Source organism: Tamandua tetradactyla, chromosome 5, assembly GCF_023851605.1.
Source record: "Tamandua tetradactyla isolate mTamTet1 chromosome 5, mTamTet1.pri, whole genome shotgun sequence".
Classification (NCBI taxonomy): domain Eukaryota; kingdom Metazoa; phylum Chordata; class Mammalia; order Pilosa; family Myrmecophagidae; genus Tamandua; species Tamandua tetradactyla.
The window spans coordinates 28,271,837-28,286,931 of NC_135331.1; the positions used below are offsets into that span (position 1 = coordinate 28,271,837).

The 15,095-nt window shown below is 65.2% G+C and overlaps 1 protein-coding gene across 11 annotated transcripts in view; it reads right to left on the reverse strand.

Annotated features, from left to right (window-relative positions):
- Nucleotides 1–469: 469 nt before the first annotated feature.
- The window catches only part of TXNRD2 (thioredoxin reductase 2), a 46,104-nt gene continuing 31,478 nt past the window's right edge, over nt 470–15,095 (reverse strand). For 10 of the 11 annotated variants that reach the window (XM_077160371.1, XM_077160370.1, XM_077160362.1 and 7 more), the window contains 10 exons: nt 14,725–14,744; nt 14,171–14,262; nt 12,640–12,814; nt 6,426–6,562; nt 5,102–5,197; nt 4,248–4,340; nt 3,269–3,340; nt 3,093–3,190; nt 1,524–1,746; nt 470–768 (listed from right to left, as the gene is read on the reverse strand). In XM_077160371.1, the coding sequence (XP_077016486.1) occupies nt 1,623–1,746; nt 3,093–3,190; nt 3,269–3,340; nt 4,248–4,340; nt 5,102–5,197; nt 6,426–6,562; nt 12,640–12,814; nt 14,171–14,262; nt 14,725–14,744 (907 nt within the window). In that variant the 3' untranslated portion in view covers nt 470–768; nt 1,524–1,622. The remainder of the gene's footprint in view (nt 769–1,523; nt 1,747–3,092; nt 3,191–3,268; nt 3,341–4,247; nt 4,341–5,101; nt 5,198–6,425; nt 6,563–12,639; nt 12,815–14,170; nt 14,263–14,724; nt 14,745–15,095) is intronic. The other variant, XM_077160363.1, reaches the window with a different exon arrangement.

The following is a 15,095-nucleotide window of genomic DNA, read 5'->3' on the forward strand; positions in this document are numbered from 1 at the left end:
TATGATAAAAATTAAGGAGAAGAAAAAAAAAAAGAGAAGCAGGCGATGGAAACGTTTTCAAGCTCCCTCCCGGGCTGGAGGTGCCAGCAGGGCCGTGCCAATCTGTCCTCCCACAGGACACCCCCAGGGGACCCCACATCTCCACGTGGGGCTGCACCTGTCCCGGTTCCCCGGCCTGAGCTGTGCTCAGGTGTCCCCCGGGCCGCCGACCTGGGCGCACTTCTTTGTCCGCTGACACGCAGGAACCTGCCGTTGTCCTCTCTGGGAAGGTGCTGGACGTGCGGCCGCTGCGGCCCAGCCCCGGGACGGAGGCTGGACAAGGGGGGTCAGCTAAGCGCCGCGACCCCGGGCTTCGGCCACTTTGGCAGATGCAGTGCCTCTGCCAGGTCCTGTCACTGCCACCGGGAACAGGGCCCTTCGACAGCGACCCGGGCAGGGGGCTCGGGTGAGGGGGACACCACAGAGGGAGCACGTTGGAGCAAGAGGCCCTCTTTATTTGCACTGGGGCGGCGTGGGGGTGGAGGGTTGGTGAATGCGACGTGGGGGTGGAGGGTTGGTGAATGCCAGGGGCTTCGGACGTGGGCAGCCCACAGGTGGGTTTAGGCACAGGTCGTCACTGTCTGGCATCGGGGTGCTGGGTGGGCCCCACAGATGTGTGGGGAGGCAGGAGGTGCCGTCCCCGCAGGGCGCACGGGCAGCCTCAGGCTCACACTCCCCGCTGACCACCTCGGGCAGTTTCCGGCATCCCCCGGCGCCACTAGGCGGATCCTGCAGGGGTGTGGGAGAGTGGGGGGGGCGGAGGGTGGCAGGCGGTCAGCACGGAGCTACCTAGTCCCCTGCTGCCTCCACCCCCCACCCCACCAGTACATGCGTCACAGGGAGTGCAGTGTGTTAATGCAAATATTTTGAAATGATAAAAATTCATAGTGAGCTTCCCCCAGGCTCTGCTCTTAATGAAAACAGTTCCGCACCGCCGAGAGCTCTTCATCGGCTTCCTCAGGACGTCCTTCCTTTGTCCCCATCAAACGTGGCCTCGGCTTGGGGAGGTGGCCCCCAGGGCCCTCGGACAAGCCCCCAGGCTGCCTGCTGCCCATGGGACTCGGTGCCTGGGGTCGCACGCTGAGCCCCGCCCCCTCACTCTCCATCAGTCCCATGGGGGACACCCAAAGCACCCAGCCTGGGCGGGCTCACAGAGGCGCTAGCTCGGGCTGGGGGAGGGTTGCCAGGCCCCGGGCACGGGGCAGAGCCGGGAGGGGCTTCCTTTGCGGAAAGGGGTCTGCGGGGAGACCCCTTTGCTTTTGCAAAGCAAGCCACCGAGCCCGACGGGGCAGGCAGGGGCTATGCATGCGGCAGCGTCTCGCCTTCTGGGCGGGAGAGAAACACAGCAAGCCCTGGGGCTCCGAGACGCACCGTGGGGGCGTGCAAAGCCCGGGGCCTCCCCAGCCCGCCTGCAGGAGATGCATCCCCCCGCAGCGGGAGCGGGTCCCTAATACCCCAGCGCCCGGCCCCGAACCCCTGCGTACCTGATCCTGGGACCATCCGAGCAGCCGGGTGCTGGGGGATGGTGGCGGTGAGGGGGCATGTGCGTGGGCGCCCGGGGCCGGCGGGGACGGCGCTTAGCCTCAGCAGCCCGTTACGGTGGGGTCCAGGCCTGAGCGCTTGGAGATGCGCAGCTTGGCCACCTCCTCGGCGCACGTGGGGTGGATGCCCACCGTTCGCATCACCTGTGCATAGGATGCTCCACACCTGCGGGGATGGGGTGGGGGGATGGCGAGGGCTGGGCCTGGGGGGATGGTGTGCTCCCAGAGGCGGGAGCCTGGGGGATGGCCCTCACGCAGGGGAAGGCAGGTCTCCTCTCACCACCGACTTGCTCATGGGTTTAGCAGCTTTCTGCTTATTTGGACTTTCTTATGACTTGCCTATTGGTGTCCTCTTCTTATCTACTGGGCTCACTGCACCATTTTGATTGTTGTTGATTTCTAAGAGCTCTTTGCATATGTAGATTGACTCTTTGCAGGTGTACCATGAAAAAGGGCCTTTCTGGAAATTATTGTGAGCTGGGAGCTGGCACTGGCAACAGCAGCTGCCTGCCAGAGCAGGTCAGCATGCCCCCCTGGGTGGCCTGGGCCGGGCCAGCCTGAGGGTGGGTCCCCACAGGCCCCCACAGCTGCCTTCCCCTCCCCAGGGTATGGGCCAGGGCTGGGTTTTGGGGAGGACCCTTGCAGAGCCTGCCCCGCCTCGTGGGCTGCCTTCTGGGGTTCACTTGCACCCCACCTGGGGTCCCAGAGCCATTTGGCGGGACTGCAGGGCAAGGAGCCCACCCCAGGGTGGGGGCAGGTATCCCCAAGGTGTGACCGACATGAGCTTATGCAACCCCTCTGCTGGGCCCTCTGCTGGTGGAGGTGCTGGCCTCACCTGCCACTGCCACGCCCTTCCCTGTCCACGGACCCACCTGTGCCCTGCCCCCCAGGCTGGCCCACACACACTCTCCTGGCCGGGGGTCCATGGTGATGCATCCCCTGTCCACAGGTGTCCCTGCTGGCCTGGCACACCTGCTGCTCTCAGGCCACCTCCCTCACGTCCTCAAGGCCCCCAGCCCACCCCACTGCCAGCCAGAGCCACCATCACTGTCCCCTTCGGCACAGGCTCAAGGTGTCCCTCCTGACCCTATAAATGCTCTCCAGACCCTAGGAACCCACAAGGGCCCAATCTCCCTAGGCCCCTGGCTCCTCCCCACTGTCCCTCAGCCCCACCCTTAGACTCCTGGCCCTGCCCCTAGACCTTTGGCCCCACCCCTGGACTCCTAGCCCCACCCCTAGCCCACAGACCCCGCCCTTAGACCCCTGACCCCACCCCCAGACTGCTGGGCCCACCCCTAAACCTCTGGCCCCGCCCCTAGACCCTGGACCCTTAGGCCTGGGCCTCACCTGACCATCCCCCACCCCAGCACCCCTCAACCCTGAAACCCACCCCGCTGCACCTCCATTTCAGGGAGGGACAGCATGCAGCCGTCACCTGCAGTGAAGACCCCAGGCTGTCTGCGCCATGAGCCTCACCCCAGCCCCTCCGCCCCCGCAGGGTCCCCGACTTACTTGATCCCCAGAGCGAATCCTTGCGTCACTTCGCCTGCACTGGGGCCAAGGAAGTGCAGGCCGAGCACGGGCTGGGGGGGCTCCCGCAGGCACACCATCTGCAAGGTGGGCGTCAGCGCCTCCCAGGGGTGGCCGTGTCCCCTCCGCCTCCACCCCCGCCCCAGCCTGACGCCCACCTTGATGTAGCACTGGGACGCGTCGCGCTGGGGCACCGTAAACTCCAGGGGCTTGTAGTGTGCGTGGTAGACCTGGGGACAGAGCCCGCGCCCGGGGTGGTGAGCGGGCGTGGCCAGGGCTGGACAGGGACCTGGGACAGCTGGGACAGCGCCAAGCCTGGGGCGGCCCCCACTGCTCCCATGCTGGGCGGCAGGGTGGGGGGGCACGCGGGAAGCAGGGTGACCCCTGGGCCCCCCCTCCGGCCCCCTTCCAGCCCACCCACCCGAGCGGGTGGACAGAGCCTTTCAGCACCTGCAGGGCTCCCACGGCACCTCTGGGGCTGTGAGAGGGTGAAAAATGAGCGGGGTCCCTCCCACGTGTGCCAAACAGACATTATTAATTAATTGCGCCCTGGAGAATATTGTTCCAGCTAAAACAGGACGGAAAAGAAAACAAACAGCGGCAGCATGGCCATCCAGCATCGTGAAACCTAAAACAAAGTTCAGGACGCCGCACGCACATGTCCCAGGAGGCTTGCAATGAGTCACATGAAAACAGTGGACACATGGGGTGGCCGCGGGGGAGGGCAGACCCAAGAGCGCAGCGCCTCCTCCCCGCCAGGACCCCTGCAGCCCAGGGCCAGTGGGATCCACCTGGCAACTCAGCCAGCTGGGTGGGGGCAAGGGATCCCTGGCTGCAAAGGGCAGAGGACAGAGGGCAGGGTGCAGGGCACGTCCCAGATGCCAGGCGTGTGGCAGCTGCACGGTGGAGCTGGGTGGGGGCCGGGCTCCCCAGTGGGTGTGCTGGGTGCCCTTTGCGAGCATGTGGGGAGGGAGAGGCTGAGGCTCAGGCAGCCCACTGCAGGCCCTCCTGTGTCCCCACCGCCCCACAGCCACCGTCCTGGGCTCTACGAGGCCACACAGGGCGGCAGGTACGCACGAGGTAGGAGACCCTGAAGCTGGAGGCCAGTCAGGAAGCTCCTCGGGGACCCCCACTGACCTCGACATGCTCCTGTCCATGCCGGGCCACGGCCTCCTCTTCCGACAGCCCCACGCAGCCATACTCCAGTGGGGTGAAGACGGTGGTGGGGACCTGAGGGGAAAGCGGGGTCCCTATCCTGGGACAGCAGGCTGGGTCCCCGACACGTGGCAGGCTCACCCACCCTCAGGGCAGGGCCATGGATATGCACGCAGACACAGACACACACAATGCACATGCAATGCATGCAGATGCACGAGTACACACACAAACCACACACACACACATGGCATCATACACAGAGACGCAATGAACACGCAATGCATGAAGATGCATGAGCATACACACACATGCACACACACATGGCACCACGCATACGGGCAATGTCCTGCACACACTTGCAGGACACATACGCAAACGCAACGCACATGCACACACTCACACTGGCCCATGATGCACAACACATACATATTCATACAGACACGTATGCACATGACTCACCATAAACGTGTGTGTGTATACACACACATGCACATATAATATCTGCAATGCACATGAGTGGGTACCGAACATACATGACGTGCATACACATGATACCACGTGCACATGCCAGCACACATACAATGCATGCTGACACGTACAGCACATATACATGCAGCAAGACACACCTGTACACACACAATGCACATGTGCACAGGTGCATGCTCACACACAGTCATGACAGGCACGTATGCATAAGGTACACACACGCACACACACATGTACACGGACGTGGTCCAGCCTACACACGTGCACAGCAGCCCGAGCTCCCCCGCTCACACCCTCCACCCCACAGGCAGACGCGTCACCCCTGCTGTGCTGGGGGCGTCACTCACATTGTCATAATCCATCAGGTCCGAGGACCCACCGAAGAGCCGCTGGGCCAGAAGCCTCCCCGCCATGATGGCTGTGGGTGTCAGCTCGGGCCGCCCCTGACCGGGGGACACGGGCCTCAGGGCACAGCTTGGACTCCTGGGGCCCCCACGCCTCCAAGCGAAGGACCACACCCCATTGTGTCCCTCTCGGGACCCCCCAAAGAACCCTGCCACCGAGCCGCGGTGATGCTACAACTAGCACCCTGCTAGAAAAACGTGCAGGCAGCCGGGCCGGGCCCACTCCCCTTGCCTATCCGCCGCACTGCCCTGGGGAGACGCCTGCGTCACCAGGCTGTGTCTCTGACCCACTGCCCCTTCCCAGTGGTGCTGGCTACAGACAGCTGCCCCAGGACCCAACTCCAAAGAGAGCCTGCCACATCCATGTGAACGGGGGCCCCGAGGACATGCCGGGTGGGGGAGGAAGTCCCCACAAGCACCCCTGCCGAGGGCCCCCTTCTCGCCCCGGGCTGCTGGCTCTGTTGCCCCGTGGCGGCCGGGCACCAACTGCCAATCAGCTCTGCGGCAGGAAATGCAGATGTTGTTCAGCATTCCAGAAATGAGCAGAGATCGGCGGAGATAAGCCCGGGGAGGCAGGCCGTGCATTCCACGGGGGCTGACTAAGTGCGCAGACATCCCGGCGTGCAGCCCGCAGCCTCCCCCCACCCCCGAGCCTGGACACGGCCCGCCCTACCCAGTTGCCTGCCCCCTTGGGACCCCCGTCCCAACATGCCACTTTAGGTTTGGAACCGCCCGTGCCTCTGCACGTGCCCCATGCTTTTTGGCCCAGACTCCCCCCGCACCGCCACCACCCCCTCCCCCCTCCACCACTGCGGGCTTGGGGCCCACGGACATCCCGCCTGCTGCCTGCATGGCGACACAGGCGCCATCAGGGGACACCACACCGCTGTGCTGCCCAGGGCCGGGCCGTCGGTGGCCGTGCAACCTGGGGACCTCCTGCAACACGAGGGATGGCAGCAGAGGGACAGCGCGCGGGACAGGCCCGTCCCCACGGACCCCCACGGACCCCATTTCTGCAGCATCCAGGGTCACGGGGTGCCACCCTCCAGGGCGTGATGCCTTGATGATGCCCCTGCGTCCCTGCCCCTCAGGCGCCTGCAGTGGCAAGTGGCTCGTTTGTCAGTGGCGGGTCCCGCACGTCACCTCCACTGCTCCTGCAGTGACCCCAGCTTCTAGGACAGCGCCCAGCCCCTGCCACCACCCCCGCAGGGATGTTTGGATGGACAGGCTGGGGTGGGGGGTGACACACGGCTGGGCGCTGCCCTACCTCAGCCACGTCCCCAATGGCGTAGATGTGGGGGACAGAGGTGGCGTCGCGTGCATCCACCAGGACCTTCTGGCTGTCAGGGCTGAGGAGGACTCCGGCTCGTTCCAGGTCCAGGCTCCTTGTCTGTGGGGCACGGCCTGGAGGGGACAGGGGACAGCTGGTGAGTGCTGCCAGGCAGCACAGCTCTCGGGATGTGTTTTAGGACGGGACACGGTGCAGTGCCCAGCAGTGGAGGCTGCAGGGGGTCCAGCGGCAGTGTCCACTGGGGGTGGGTCTGAAAAAAGCCCTTATTGAGTGGCACAGCTGGCAGGGCCGAGCTCAGGGCAGGGCCAAGCTCTCACAGGCGTGGAACCGGGCCTGCTGGGTGCTGGGGTGGAGGTGACCAGTCCCACACCGCCGGGCAGGCCTCACCAGGTCCCATGCCCACTGTGGCCCCCTGGCTCTTGCCCAGACTGCCTCCAAGCCCAGGGGTCAGCCCTGAACTTGCTCTCTGCCCCTGCCTGCTCTGACCCCTGTACCTCCCCGCGTGGCCTTCCCCTCAATGGGGTTCCCAGGCCCTGAACAGGGACGGCTGCCCAGCTCCCGGCTGTCCCCCTGCCCCTCTGCTGGCCAGTCCCCCAGGCTGGACATGGGTCTTGCAGCCCCCAGACCCGCAGCCTCTGGGGAGTGAATGTCAACCTGCCTGTCCCCAAGACCGAGTGCCCACTCCCATCCTGAGACCCCCGGGGCACCCTGAAGCGCCTGCTGCCCACCCACCCTGCACTCAGACGGCCTCGTTTGGTTACTAGGATCCACTTCTTACTTCCCGCGGGGGCCCTGGACGTGCCAGCTAAGGGGGCGGCAGGAGGCACAACTGCCGCAGAGCAAATGCTGGGGGACGGAGCCCCCCGGGGAAGGGCGTCCTGAGTGCCTGCAGCTCATCTGGGGCCATGCATCAGGGAACTCCCCACAGGAACCGGAGGCCCGGCAGTGGCCGTCTAGAGGTGCCTGAAGAACGCATGGGCAGAGTCCCTGCAGGCCCATGGAGCATGCCCACCACCCCAGCCGGGCACCCGGGACCTTGCAGGACAGCATGCCTGCTGGTGGGCTCCAGGCGGGGCCCCTTGGGGGAGCCCTCCCCAGCTCCCCAGCCCCCCGACAGCTCTGTGGGTCTGGATTGAGTGTCCCCCGGCCTCTGGGTGTCCTGCTCAGCCCCAGATGTCCTCCCACCGGGGCAGGCGGCCAGGAGCGTTCCCACGGAAGCCAGACAAGGGGAGGGATGGCCGCGTGGAAAGCTCCACGCATGGAGAGGCTGGCCAGTGAGTGGCGGGGGCGAGGCCAGGCTGCAGTCAGCCTCGACACGGGGAGCCGCGGCACCCTTCAGGGTAGGGATTGGGTTGGGGGCCCAGGCTGGGGGCTGGAAGGGGCTCAGGGTGCCAGTGCCATGTAACCACACCCTGGGGCGAGCACACAGCCAGGCCCAAGGGCGGGGGCCACTGGGGGCACCTCGACTTTCCCGCAGCCCTCTCGCACAGCACGCAGTCCCAAGCACAAGCCCCCAGGGGATGGGGAGCAGGGTGCAGGGGGAACCTGCTGAGCCCATGCGGGGAGGTAAATGGTGCGAGAAGCTAAATGCAGGTGCCACGACCCCAAACCTTTCCCTCACTAGCAGGCGATCGGGGGAGTGGGCAGCCCTCTACCCGCCATGTCTTCACACCCCACCCAGAGTCTCCCTAGGAAGTGTTGGCAGCTTCTGCTTCCTCAGTTTCCTGGAATCCCTGGGAGGACGGCCATGTGGCACCGTCCATCTGTCCATGTGTCAGCGCATTTCCTTCAGGGAACGGACGGCCAGGCCACATGGACTTGTCCCCAGAGGTCACCCTGGGCGCTGTTTTTTAGGCGTTCTTCCCTTTTTCAAGAGCATCTCAGCTCCGTGTCTGTGGGCTGCTGCCTCTCATGAACACCCCTCTGCTTTGCTCTCAAGCTTCCACATACGAGGCGCATCGATGGCCTCGGTTGCATCTTCTGCAAACACAGCCTTGCAGCCCGAGGTGCACACATGCATGGCCTCCACACCCCAGGGCCACTGGGCGTCCATGCATGGCGCCACCTCTACCCCCAATGCCCTGGGCCGCCTGCCTCTGCCAGCTCAGGGCAGGGCCCCAGCTGCTGCCGCAGCTCTGGGGGAGGTGATGGCCATCAGGCTCAACCCAGCCACTTCATCTGCCCTCCATGGAGGGGCCAAGGAAGGTGCCAGGCCAAGCAGCACTGAGGCAGCTGTCCTCGGCCACTGGCCCCTGCTGTCCCAGGCACAGGGGACGCCCAGGCAGCCGCCGCGTGCAGCTCCCCGGCCTTTCATCTGAGCCCGGCAAGCCGGCATTCCCTCCGATTTCACGGCTGCCTGGAGCACATGTTAGGACGAGTGAGGGACAAGCCGTATAACGAGCGGGATTTAAGCGCCAGCAGGAGTAGGACAGGGAAACGGGGCCCGGGACCCAGACGGAGGCAGCCAGAAGCCTCTGAGCGGGGGGGGTGGCGGGGCTGAGAGTGGGGAGGCCAGAGGCAGCGGAGGGTGGACGGGGCGGCACACCGGGCCAGGCGGGAGACGTGGGGGCCCGGTCCAACCTTCGGGACTGTCCCCCCCATTACCAGGAGTCCTTCTGCACCCTGGGCCATCAGTAGAGGGACAAGGGGCTCCCTTTGGTCTTCCCTGGCATTCTGTGAGACCCACCGCAGCCCCACGTCGTGCTCCCGTTTGCTGAACGAATGCGTGAACCCCTGGGCCAGTGCTGCCCCCACGGTCCCTACCCACAACCTCCCTGGGGCCACCGGCTCTTGTCCAGGAGGACAGCTGGGGGTCAGGTGCATGTGGCACCGTGGGGACACCTGATGCCCTGATGCTGGCCACAGGGGGCGGGGGTCCCCAGGATGTCACACTGCTCGGAGGCCTGGCGGCCACCACCCTAAGTGACCAGTGGACCCAGGACTCGCAGGCTGCTGGAGCCTGTGCTGCGTTGGACTTGTTTAAATGCTGAGGGGCTCGGTGAGCGGCTGCGTCAGGGCTGGCGCCCTTGGAACCCCAACAGGGAGGACGGTGCCAGGATGTGGGTGCGGGGGGGGGTGTCTGTGCCTGTGTGTCCCCCCCTGGGGCAGAAGGAGACAGGGCTTGCTAGCGGTGCAGTGGGGAGGGATCCCTCGCACCCGACCCCCACCGGGCCTCGGTGTGATGGCCTCTCTGGCCCTGAGCTCGGTAGGGGGGGGGGGGTCTGTGCAAAAGACCCACCAACGCCCTTTTTCTTCTCTCCAAAAAAATCTGGGTCTCTCCCAGGCTTGTCCATGACCAAGAAATGACCAGCTAAAACAATGAAGCTTCAGTGTATCAGAGAGGCACCTCCCACCCATATTTGGGGGTGGAGTGTGGGGTCAGGTGCATGTGGCACCGTGGGGACACGGGCGGTGGGGGAGGGGTCACCCCGTTCCCTTTGTGGGGAGCCCACCACCCCAATGAGTGCAGAGCCCTCCAGGGCAGGCCCCTGGCCAGGCTACCCTTCCCTGCAGCTGCCCCCAAGGCGGGGGGTGGGGGGAAGAGCAGCCTGGGGTTGGAGGGAGGGGTCCCCCATCTGCCGCAGCCACCCAGCGGACCAGGGCTGAGCCCCACGGGCTCCTACAGAAACGCTAATGCCCAGTTCCTGGGGGTGAACAAGGTGGGTGGGCTGGGGACGGTGAGCGGCCGGCAGCCCGCCCTGGCCGGGGACCACACGGGGTCCCCCGCCGCACTGCTATGGAAACCGAGGCTGGGCTCGTGCTTAAGGGCGTGCACGCTTCTGGGGCGGGGGGAGGGGGGCGTCTTCTGGGGCGCCCCCTCCTGGAGCCTCCAGGCCGCCTGGGATCCAGGCCACAACCGGTTAACTGGGTGGGGCGCAGCGGAGCCCCCCGCGCAGGCTGCCTGCCTTCACTCAGCGCCCTAATCGGCACATCTGCAGACAGGAAATCCTCATGGCCTTCGCAGTGCATTATCTGAGACACCTGGCGCGGGCGGGTGATTCAGAGACCAACAATGAGGGGGCCCCCTGCGTGGCCCCCGCCCCATGCTGCAGCGGCTAATGCATTTAATCCTCCCCGCGGACATCAAGGCTGCGCCGAGGGCCGGGAGGCCAGGCGCGCGGGACTTCGGGGTCCCCGGGACGCGGCTCCGTGTGGGAAGTCCCCCGTTTGCAAATACGCATCCCAAAGCCTGGCTTGTCCCTTCGCCGGCGCCGAAGCCAACCATGGGAGCCACCCATGCCCGGCGCCGGCTGCACCGCCTCCGATGGTTATTGCACGTTGGCTCCTTAGCCTTTTGGGTTGGGAATCTGACATGCTTCGTTGCGAGTGAAGAAGATGCCTGCTTTGAGGCTTATTAGCCGTTTACTCAGCAGAAAAGATCTCCAAAGAGGCCCCTGAGTGTTTACAAAACTCCCCGCTGCGGGAGGGAGCGAGGCAGCTGGCACATGCCCGCAGCTCTGGGAGGCAGGGGTCAGCGGTCAAGGGCTTGCGGAGCTTTCCAGCCCCAGCATAAATCACCCCAGGCAGACAGTCTGGGGGCTGCTCTTTCTGGAAATACAAAGCACACCCAGTGAGTGGAGTGGCAGCTCTACTGGGCGGGGACCCCCCCCCCAGTGTCGCCTCCAGGACCCCACCAGGGGGCTGGGAGGAGCTGGGCTTTCTTTTGGCACAGCCCTTGGCCCCTGAGCCACTTGCCGGGCAGGGGGTACTGAGAATGTCAGAGTCAGATCGGGAACTAGCCGCCTCACTGCTGAGAACGGGGTTTGAGATGATAAAGTTATTTTACGCCACTGGGTCTGAAAAGCAAGTTTGACTTCAAACTCTGTGATTTGCTCCTTCAAACTGGGGTTGAGGATTTTTTTTGGGGGGGGGGGTGTAGCGGCATTTAGCAGCTCTTGGTCAAGATGCCCCTAATTCGCTGTGGGCTTCTCAGGTCCCATCTGAGTTTGGCAAACCTGCCCCCGTGTCCGTTGCACAAAAGGGGAGGTGCTGGCACCTGTGGCTGATTTGCTTTCTTTTCTAATTTCCGCTCATTTTGAGCAACTCAGGAAGGCTTTTTCCGGAAAGGTCACCCCGAGCCTTCCTCGGACAGCCCCTCTGGGGTTCGGGCTCACAGAGGAGGGTCTCAGGAATAGCCGGAGAAAGAAAAAAGCTGATTTGTAAAGCGTTAAGTCAACAAGATATTTAGGAGACCTAGAATCCCAAGATAAAAGGTGCTGGTATCAGGAAGTGGGAGTTCCCAGGAGCTGTACTGTGCCCACTTGCTCAGACCCTCACCCAACTGCACCCAAGGGATGGCTGCCACCCAGCATGATCCCAGTCCTTGCTCCCCCAGCTGGCCATGCCATGCACCTCTCCTTGCCCAGCTCCCCTCCAGGACCAGGCTGCTCCGGGTAGGGGTCTCCCCTGGCTGCATCTGCACCCTTCTCCTCTGGTGTGGTTCCAGGGCTGCAGTCTCGGGGTACTGCAGCCTACGCCAGGAATGGCCTGGCCACTCCTGCCAGCAGAGGGACGATGGGCCCCTCCTGCATGGGCACACGTGGTCAGCCATCGCCTCCATGGAGGGTGGGATGCACTGCTCAGAAAGGGGATGGGACACGAGTGCAAATGCTGCCACACGGGCAAAGGAGCAGCAGCCAGGGGGCTGGCCAGGAGGGCCTGGGCACTACCACTGGACACTGCCTCTGGGAGAGGGGAGGTGAGACCCTGGTCCTCAGATGTAGTGGCCCTTAGAGCCCAAAGTGACCCATGGGGCAGACCAAGGGCCAGGTGGACTTAAAACACAGGGCACCCCCTGCGTGCCAGGAGCGGCCAGCTCAGAACCCCCACGGACAAGGACCTTGTGGCTAAAGGAGAAACAGTCAGCAGGGACCCAGAGGGAAGTGGACACGGGGCCAAACAACAACCTAAAGTCAATCTTTAGGGAACGCACAGGGCCCTTCCAAGGGGATGGCAGCCTAGCTGTCCTCTCCCCGCTCGCAGACCCACTACAATTTGTCTTTTTGGAGCAGGACTAAGGGGTGGGGGAGGACAAGGGGTCAGCAGTGCTCGGGGCAGCCTCAGGGCCAGCCCTGTCAGCCTCCCAGGATGGACCGAGAGGCCCAGGGCTGGCAGAAGCCCCACGGTAGCTCCCAGCCTGTGCCCGGAGGGGCCCAAGGTGGGGGCGCACGATGCCCAGAGCCACCCTTACCGATGGCCCAGAGGACCGTGTCGAAGGTGTCCGTGTCCTCCCTGCTGCAGCCGAGGTCCTCCCAGGTGACCTGCAGGCGGCCGTCTGGAAGCTTCCGCACGTGTGAGGGCGTGCAGCCCCGCAGGAAGCGGGTGCCATGGGAAGCCATGTGCTCCGTGACCAGGGCGGCCATCTGCTGTGGAGCACAGGGACCGTGAGCACCCACAGGCAGCGGTGGGGTCAGGACTGCTGGTCCCTAGCCTCCCTGCCTGCATGCCCCGCCCCCACTGCCCCTGCCCTGCCCCCTGGCCCCACCCCTACCACCCAGCCCCGCCTCCCTGTCTGCCCCACCCCCACCATCCCACCTAGCCCCGCCTCCTTGCCCACATGCCCTGCCCCTACCACCCCTGCTCCGCCTCCCAGCCCCACCCCTACCACCCCAGCCCCACCTCCCTGTCTGCCCCACCCCCACGATCCCACTTAGCCCCGCCTCCTTGCCTGCATGCCCTGCTCCACTGCCCCTGCCCCACCTCCCAGCCCCACCCCTACCACTCCAGCCCTGCCTCCCTGTCCACCCTGCCCCCACCATCCCACCTAGCCCCGCCTCCCTGCCTACATGCCCCGCCCCCACTAGCCCGCCCCGCCCCCACTAGCCCACCCCACCTGCCTGCCCGGACCCCAGCCCCAGCACCTCCTCACAGACCCAGGGCATACCATGGTGTGAACCATTTATGGTGCCAAGCCCAGGCCACCAGGCACACGAGGTCCAGTGCTAAGGAAGTGCCCCCAGCCCTGCAGGGGGGAGGCCCGCACAGACCACTCCCTGCCCCTTCTCCCCAGGAAGCCAAGGCCCCTCACACCCCTGCTAGTCATGGGCCTGGGGCTCAGGAGGCCCCTGGCCGTTTAGCTTTTCCACGATGCTAACTCATTTAGGCTTCGCTGCAAGCGACAACAGAGGAGCCCGCTGTCTCCCACGGGGCTCCCAAGGGGCTCAGGAGTGGGCCTGCATGGAGGGGGGAGGGGGCCCAGTGGGGAGGGGGAGGGGATCCTGCATGGGGGTCGTGCGGGCCTCTGTGAGCTGAGGGGGCTGCAGCAGACTGGGCAGCGCCCCCAGTGTGTTGTGCTCTTGGCATCGTGGCACTTAGAGTGAGGTGGCACTGCCACCAGTTGCTCACTGTCACTTGGCATCGCTTTGCCCAGGGCCTTGCCAGCTCCCACCTGCCCCTCCGGTCTGGTGTGAGACCACCCCCCCACGGGACCTCCAAGAGGCTTGAGAAGGGGGATGGGAATTGGGGTGTCTGAGCTGAGGCCTTGGCTGACCCCTGGGATCACTCAGTGAGAGCGAGAGTGCCCTTCTGCTTCGGGGTGCCCGCTTTAGGGTCCCCCTCCACGCTGGCTGCACCTGCCGCCCGCCTTCCGCTCTGCCCGGCCACCTCTGTATTTTGTCGCTCATCGACTGCTCCAATACAAGGGCCGTTCCCTGAAGATGCAAATCGTGCCCCTCTCACCCTGTGCGTGCTTGGGGGGGGTGGGCGGGGAGGGTGAGCAGTACCTGGTCGAAGCCACGAAGGGGGACACTGCGCATCATTACGGTGGCGTCCAGGCCGAGGCCGGTGAGGAATCCGGCACATTCCAGGGCCACATCTGCAGGCTGGTTAAGGAACGTTGGGGGGGCGGGGGGCAGGGGTGAGACTGCAGGGTCAGGGGTCCCGACAGCTTTGCCAGTGGGGGGGGGACTCTCTGCACGAGCTGTGAGACCCCCCCCCCCGCAACACCTGGGGGTCACTGAGCTTCTGTGGGAAAGGTCTGGTCTCCCCTGGATCCCCTTTTGTCCCTAGGGCTCAGGTCTCCATAGTGCTGGAGAACCGCCGGCCGGGACACCTGCAGGGCACACGAGGCCACCTCCCACCTGTCCCCTGAGCCCCTCTTGGCCCCTCCCTCATTTTTCATTCCCTCTCGGTTAACAACCCTGAGCAGGGGTGGGGGGCAGCCTCGGGTATCTCCCACCCCTGGCCTGCCTGGCCCCCTGAGTGGGGCAAAGCTTTCCCTGATGGGTGGGAGCCTTGGGAGATGGCCGCCACTTGCCCCCCTGACAGCAAAGGATACAGCTGGCCCCGACCACCAACCTGGGTGGAAAGGAAGCAGAGGGGGCACAGGGTCAGTGCCCAGGCCCGGCCCACTCCCCAGCACCCCCACCCAGGAGCCCACGGTTGGGGTGGGGGAGTGCTCTGTCGGGGTGCAGGCAAACGAGGACCGTGAGCACGCACAGGGCACGCTTCCCCGACGCCCCAGCCGCGTGACAGCACCTGCCAGGTGCTGCCACTGGGGAAGGAAATCGCAGGGGCAGGGGACAGCGGGCTGGGCAGTGTCCAGTGACGGGCAGCAGGTGGCCTTCCCCATGGCCTGGGGCAAGGGCCACCGCTGGGTTCCCCGGGGCCACCCGGAGCTAGAGGCAGCAGAAGAGGGCGGCGAGGGGG